The sequence below is a fragment of the Aptenodytes forsteri genome, unplaced genomic scaffold, assembly GCF_000699145.1.
Source record: "Aptenodytes forsteri isolate BGI_AS27 unplaced genomic scaffold, ASM69914v1 Scaffold241, whole genome shotgun sequence".
In the NCBI taxonomy this organism is placed as follows: Eukaryota; Metazoa; Chordata; class Aves; order Sphenisciformes; family Spheniscidae; genus Aptenodytes; species Aptenodytes forsteri.
Window position 1 is genome coordinate 6,514,369 of NW_008795252.1, and position 7,995 is coordinate 6,522,363.

The window sequence follows — 7,995 nt, forward strand, 5'->3', positions numbered from 1 at the left end:
AGGTAGATGGTTTTGTTTTGCTGTTTTTAAAATCATGAGCTGGATGGGAATTGTTGCTCTTTCTCTAGGATGCCAACTGCTAAATAAAGATAAATGCTTTCCTAAGGTGTCTAATTGCAACGATTAGAATGTCCAGAAAATGGAACAAGAGGTATTACTAAGGCAATTTGGGTTGATGTGTTTGAGCTGTTGATGCTGTTCAGCCCTTCAAAGTTTTTTGGGTTGTAGATACAAATGACCTAGTAAAATACTAGTAGAGTACTTCCAATGAAAATAGTCCAGGGACAAGCAGTGACTGTGCAGAGCACTTGCTCATAAGGTAGATGTGCACAAAACCTTGCATAGAAATGAGAAAATACCCAATCAGATACTCATAACTATTTGCTCTTTCTTTTTGTTTCTGGAAGGAATTATGGTTCTTCTGTTTATGCCCAGCAAGAAGCCCTGGAGTTAGGCTGCCAGCAGGTTTTGTGGCTTTATGGGGAAGATCACCAAATAACTGAAGTTGGAACAATGAATCTGTTTCTCTACTGGATAAATGAAGATGGAGGTATAGTAACACAAAACATGAAAACTTTAACAGAGTAGACAGTTGGGACCGTGATCCACAAAATGATCATAAACTTTTTAATGAAGAAGATTTAACAAAGGAAATGTCTATTCTCTTCTGAAAACTGATAGGTGACTCTTAGTTATAGCATTGTGAAAGAGGAGATTCTGGAGCAGCTGTGAGTACTGCCTACTGATAACATACTAAACTGTTGGGCTAGTCTGTGTGCTCAGAAGGGTAGAGTCTAGCCATACACAAGGTCACACTGCAGGTTTGGTATCAACTCTAGCAGCATGCTTGATCTTGAAGGGAGGTCTTGGGTCAGAAACAATGCAGACATACTAAAGACACCTTATGGCTGTGTAACTCTTCAAACTCTGTGGCTTTGGACATGAGTGGTTCCCATCATCGCTTTCTGGCAGGTCAAATGTTCCTGAAGCATAGCCAAAAGTATTTCAGCATCCAACTGATGAATAACTTGGCTCTTTCTTTGAAGAATTTGAAATTCTGTCCAGTGGAGGCAGAGAGAGAGAAACATGTCAGTCAGTGTTCCGCATCACTAATGCTTAAATGATGCTTTCAAGATATACCATCATTCTTGAAGCCATTTTTACCTCTTTGTACCAGCAGTCACCTCTGAGCAATGTACATGCTGATTAGAAAACTATCTAGTTAATGAGCAGCCAACTATTTAGGCATCTCAAAAACACCCGTTGGGCATGCAAGTATTCAGTGCTTGAGAAGTGATAGCTGCACCCGAGAACTGGTTCAGAAGACTACATGACTCTGAGTCCTTAAAGGGTTGAGCCAATGTATAGGCAAGTGAATAAAAGGACACCTGCTGACTTCCATGAGTGCTGGCCCTCCATGAAAATTAAGTGTTACTGAATTTTTGCATGGCAGCAGATGCAGGGTTCAGACTCTGATTTCGTCATGGTGCCATGGGTACCCTTGAAAACTGACATTTTTCTGGCAGTGCTCAGCTGCAGTGCAGAGGCAACATTCTGTGGGGACAGCAGCATGCTTTGGATATGTAGGGTAATGGGAATCCAGCTACCTGACTCCCATCTCCAGTTTCATTACTTGTTCTTCTGCAAAATCTGTACCACTTTTGTAAGAAGAGGGATGATACTCCCTCAGTGTTGAATGAGTCTGTGAAGTATTGTGAATGAAACTATAAATATGAGAAATCTTGTTGTTGTTATAGCAGTGGTAGATTCGTCAGTGTAGCTAGATGGGCAAATTCACGCCTTGTGTAACTTCACTGGAGAGACACGAAAATAGATTTTGGCTCATTCTGCCCAGGGAAAGGACGCTGAAGGGGGGACGTAATTAGAATTCAATGTTCTCATTGTACTTAAACCAGGAATATGCTGGAATTATCCAGCTGCAGCACCGTACTGTTCCAAAGATCTGCCAATCACTGTGTTACCAGTGCACTACTGAATAGTACTATTGTGAGGTGGCCGTAGCAAACAACTTGTAATTCATGCCACCCAAGCTAACTGTATACTGCAAACCTGCCATTTCACACGACATGGTCATTAGCATCATTGGAGCACTTTGCTGTCTCCCAGTGTGTTGATTAATGCTTAATTTATTATATCTTTGATTGAGAATCACTCTTGCTACCAGTGAGTGTCATCACATACCTGCCTATGGCTTTACATCGTCATTTAAAAAGTGTTTGCCATTATGTGCTATCACTTCACAACGGATACTTACTTAGGCTGTGGTTTTGTTTTGTTATGCAAATCCTGCAGCTGAGAGAGGGGTCTAACATAAAAATAGTGAGGCAGAAATTGCAGATCATCATCAAAAGGAAAATGCCCTTCTTTGTTTGTTCGGAGGTCACCACGGAATAGTCTGAACTGCTCTCCTTGGTTTATAACAAATCAAAGACCCAGCCCAGTAAAGCCTAGACTAAAGGACATTTATGCTTCCAATGAGAGTAGGCTTTTCTTGCAAGCCTTTGCTGTATATTTTCAGTTACAGCATTGTGACTAAACATGACATGTTGTCTTGGGCAGCAGGAGGAGCCTGGAAAAATGTTTCGGTTGTAACGTCGAGGAGGGAGTAGGGGAGGAAACTACTCAACTTCTGGTAAAATAACATGACGTGCCCTGTGCTGCTCTTGTATGTCCACTGCTGCTCTGGCTGAGGCTTATAATATGACGAAATCTGGATCCCTGCTGTTGCATAAATACAGGAGTGTGATATATCATTCGTCAAACACTGTTTACAGTTTATGGTCACAAAGTGAAAATTTTGGTCACCCTACAGTCCCTTCCACCCGCCTTTTCAGAGCACATAACAATCCAAAGAAGCTGTTAACATTGAAACGTGTTTCCTTTAATAATGTCTGTTCTTCTGCCTAGAATATAGGCTTGACTTTATGGAAAACCTTAAAATTTAAATGTATGTCCAACCTGAAGGTTGCTAACTATGAAATCTGTGTGCACTTTCCAAAAATTCAGTTTCTTCAGAATGATTTGGAACCACCTGGGCTCTACTTCTAGCTTTAATGTTAAGGCATTGTGAATAGTATTCAGGCATTACTTAATATTTTTGTGCTGTTATTAAAATGGGGGTTAGTAGTGGCCACTTCAAAATAGCTTACATAAATAAAAAAACAAATATGTTAAAAGATTCTCTGGAACAGTCAGGTAAAATATCAGGCAAGTTTGCTTCGTGTTCTGTAGGTGGAGGATTATTTGTGCTGCAGAAGTACCTCGTACAAGTAGACTACTAACAAAATAAGGATCGTACCTTCTGCTCTAATAGAAAGCCATGGCAATAGCATGGAGGGGAGAGCAGCAGATGAATGAGATGGCAGACAAAGAAAAGGAGGGAAAAGTAATTGAGGAACGTAAATTGACAGAGACGCGAAGACAAGAGTGATTGCATGAGGGGAGAGTAGAATAAAAGCCTGAGGGAAATAGGGAGAAAGAAATAGAAAGGTCCATAACAAACAGGGAGAGAAGTCAGCTGTTTATAATAGTGAAATCAGGGTTTCCTGGGTTCTCCTTGACCCTGAAGTTCACTTGGTATCTGTTATTATTTTGGTAAAATATATTTTGGTGAATTTCTCAGCATTGTTATAGTGTGACTAGTACTGAAGGCATCCCGTGTTTGGAATCTTATCTGCTGTATGTTCATAAATACAGATGTGTAAAAATTGAAGCTATGTAATATGCAACACCTCATTTTAAAAATCCCTTTAAACACTCTGATGGGGTTCCATTGTTACAGCATGCCTATACTATGCCTGGTGTAATGGGGCACTGGACTGATAGTGCTACTATTATAACAGTAACAGTAGTCAACTGAAGAGAAACCCTGGCATTTTCCTTCAAATGCCTTTCCCCCCCTTTTTGCTACTATATATTTTAAGGCTTCTAGCCCATCAAAATAATTCGGAAGGCAAATGGAGTCTGTGAGCTCACAGTCTGTTTTTTTGGAGATGGACAAACTGATGTCACATGGAGCCTGGTTTGGCATCAATTCACAGAGAGGATGAGCTTTTTGGCATGCCATGTTGTATAGCATTATCATCTCTGCCGGATACCAGGGGAGCAGATGTTCCTTGGGTGGCCCCGGGCTGGTAGGCATCATATGTATACTTGACAAAATTCTACAGAGCAGGCTGTTCGAAACATTTCGAGACTCCCATGTCCTGTCTGCTCAGTGCTGTTTGGCGGCTGGTTTGGCCTGGCACCTTTTCAAACTAGCTCAAATCAATTAATATATGTTGTTGAGCTTAAACAGGTCCTGGCCAAGATCTGTGGCAACATCACCAAATAGAGAATATTATCTGGTGTGTAGTCACAATCTTTGGTATTAAGGTCCACATTATTTGAAGTTTTCTGTTAGAGAAAGGGGAGCACTTGTATATGACTGGGTCACAAATGCAGAACATCAGGTTTCCAGTGTTCAGAATCAGGTGAGCCCTGTGCCTCATGGAAAGTTTTTAAGTCCTCTTGTTTTGATAGTTGTGCCAGAATTAGGACCAGACACGCATCACAATTAGGAGTGATGCTAGACAGACTCCAAAAAAGGAAAGCTATTGTTCCTGACTGTATAAGAAAGAAGAGACCACTGCTGTACTTGGGAGTCTGGGATAGGTTAAGGAATAGCACTCAAACCAGAGCAGAATATATAGCCTGTTCTAGGGCAGCTTTTTTATACATTTTGGCATGGCAGTTTACATCTATTACTTAGGTGTGTATGGATCCTCATAAAAGGAACATGGAAGCATAGGTAGGAAAAACTTCCAATCCAAATGAATAAATCCAGGGGTGGCTGCATTAAAAAGTAACAGACATTTCCTGAGAGAATGGACAGTGCGTAGCAGATTCAATGAACAATTCCATTTATTTATCCTCCATTTCCCCTAACCCACCCCAGCTCCCAAAGCCCTCTCTTGCAGAGTGGGAGAGAGCCCATGCTGTAGTCAGTCTGGAGCTGTGTATGCCCTGGCTGGCAGGCAGTGTTTGTGCACAGAATTATCTAGCTGACAGCTGAAAACAGAGTATTAAGCAGCTGAGCTCAACCTGCTCTCTCAGTCCAAGGACAAATACTGTGTTTCTCTCTTCTGCTCAGCTGCAAGTTTTCACAGGACCTATATAAACATTTTTAAGACAGCTTCTCCTTTGAGACTGGTTCAAACAGGCCTGGATTCAGTGATCTTTTGCGGGTAGGGAGAAGGGGGCATAATATATCTTGTTCTTTTATGTGACCTAGGTAAAAATGAATCAATAACCTTAATGGTTTGTGGATTTAAGAAGCAGGATAGTATCCTTATAAGATCAAGAAAGATAATGGATTCTTATTGAGAAGAGAAAGTGGTTAGAAAAAAAATTATGACGAGTATTACTGAAAGACTGTGCATGTCTTCACTTCTCAGTGCAGATTTGAGACTGTCTTAAAAGAGCCTGGCTGTCTGAAAGAGTAAATGCTCGGTATTCTCTGATAATAGAAACCACTGAGTATGCCATGTGATGGTTTAAAATAAAAGTGATGGTTTAAAATGAAAAATACTAACTCTGATTTGCTGCAAATTTCAGATGGAAGAACAAAGACTACATACAAACTTTTGTATTGCAATTTAAGTATTTACCAAGTATGGATTACCATTTATCTACCGTTTCATTAATTATGTTAGATGAACATTTATCTAATGTTCTTTTCCAAAAGCAAACAAGAAAAACCAGCTAACAAACCAAACTAGTTGAACAATATGAATTGTTGGTGCTTTTGCAATTTTATTAGGACTGCTCTTTTTGTGTAAAGAAAAAATTAGGGGGAAAAAAGGGTGTCTAGACTAAGACAAAAGATCATTAAGGAAGTCTCCTCTCAAGACGCATTTGGTAAAGTTTCCACTGCTTTGCTTGTTCAGTAAATGGGCCTCAAAATTTCTGGTAGATGCTTCATATTAATGCTATGAAGTAGGTATACTGAACCCCGTATTCCTAAATTAAGTAAAGCAGTTCAGGGAAAGTCATGATCTGCCCTGAGATTATTAGGCATGGCTTTCCCTTGTGCCTCTCTAGTCTTAATTTGAAGACTGAGCCATTCAATGGTTCCCAGTAGTTATACAGTGAATCCATAATACACTGAGGAATAAAACCTACTACTAGGATTTAGCCATGTATTTATTAATGTATTAAATATGTTTCTTCCCCACCCGCTGAAGTGTACTCAAAAGGTTCCAAACAATAACAACTTACTGGAATTGAATTTGTGTAACTTGTGTTCTTATAGAACTCTGATAAATGTTGCATCTTACTGGGTAGGGAACATTTCTGATGTCATTCGACTTCTTTTTAATTTTCATGTTTGGTGTAATATTGGTAAACATTATTTTTGTTTCTTTGTTTTTCAGCCAGTGTTTCTATTTCTTTTGTGTTTGACAGAAAATGAATTGGCAACCCCACCTTTAGATGGCATCATCCTTCCAGGAGTGACAAGACAAAGCATTTTGGATCTGGCACGCAATTGGGTGAGTGTTTTGACCTTGGCAGTAAGGGTTTCAACTACCATGTTATAACATCGACGAAAGTAAGCATTCCTGGTGCTCAGTATCTTGAAGTTCAACTGATCTGGTCAAATCCCTTAACCTAAATGGGAACTAAGGGCATGCTAATTCACAGATTCCCAGCAACATCATCAGAATACCCACACCTGTCACACAGAACAATACCAAGCTTATTAAAGTAGCTCCATGTAGTATTTTAACACGAAAATTCTCATTAAATCCACTGGTACCAGCAACTTAAAGCAAGGAAACAAACCATTACTGTGCATGACCACAGCTATACTTGAGTCATCAGCACACTATTTCTCCACTTAGTTCTCATGGTTCCACCCTTATTTCTAATAACTAGCATGCAGCCTAAAATCCAGCCACAGTCTTGAAGTCATCTGTCTGCTTCCAGGTTCCAGTTCTGTAGTGTAGCCATCCAAGTACTTATGAGGTAGTCCCAAGTATCCAAATATCTTGAAATGCAGCAAACTGTTCACTCTGCCTGTATTGTATTCAAGGGTTTTATTGCGGCTTGGATAAGAATACTATACAAAGGCTCATCAAGCCCAGTATCCTGTCTCCTGGTTTTGGCCAGGTTTATGTTTAGGGAGGAGTAACAGGAATAACACGGGCATGTGTGATACTTTCCCCCGGTATTAACTCGGCTTCCAACCACCTGTAGCTGAAAGACTTCCTGAAATACAGTTCACAGTTATATCACTTAAATCTAACTTGCAGCGAAGAGAGCTAGGCATGTACTTCGTGGCACGTGTGCCACTTGTTGACCTGCACTGAACTCTTATATGTCTTTATTCGTATTGGTAGTCCCCTAGTGCAGATATGCGTGCGCATGTCTCAGTCCCATCTCCTTTACAAGTCAGGCAGATATTCCCAGTTGATAGGGCTTGTTTGTGAGATACCAGACTCTCACCTCAGTCCTTGTGAATAATTAGGCGTCTTCCACTCTCACAAAGGTTGTTCTTTACTTCCTGACCTCCATTCCCTAACCTATCTGAAACTCTGCTTACATGGTGTCCCTGTCTCTCTCTCCAAATACTATCCTGTCCAGAGCTAATCATGTTTTCTGCTATCATAAGCATCTCTGTTTCATGTTAAAAAGCTTGCATATAAAACAAGGGCTAAGCTTTAGTTTGGTCTGATAGGACCCGCCTAGTGGATGAGGGAAAGGCTGTGGATGTGGTCTACCTGGACTTCAGTAAAGCCTTTGACACCGTCTCCCACAGCATTCTCCTAGAGAAGCTGGCGGCTCACGGCTTAGACAGGTGTACTCTGCGCTGGGTCAAAAACTGGCTGGACGGCCGGGCCCAGAGAGTTGTGGTGAATGGAGTTCAATCCAGTTGGCGGCCGGTCACGAGCGGTGTTCCCCAGGGCTCAGTTTTGGGGCCGGTCTTGTTCAATA

The 7,995-nt window shown here is 40.9% G+C and overlaps 1 protein-coding gene across 1 annotated transcript in view; it reads left to right on the top strand.

The window, feature by feature from the left end:
- Window positions 1-7,995, top strand: part of BCAT1 (branched chain amino acid transaminase 1) — a 68,905-nt gene that overhangs the window by 51,902 nt on the left and 9,008 nt on the right. The window contains exons 11-12 of the mRNA XM_009279008.2: window positions 408-550; window positions 6,466-6,551. Of these exons, the coding sequence (XP_009277283.2) occupies window positions 408-550; window positions 6,466-6,551 (229 nt within the window). The remainder of the gene's footprint in view (window positions 1-407; window positions 551-6,465; window positions 6,552-7,995) is intronic.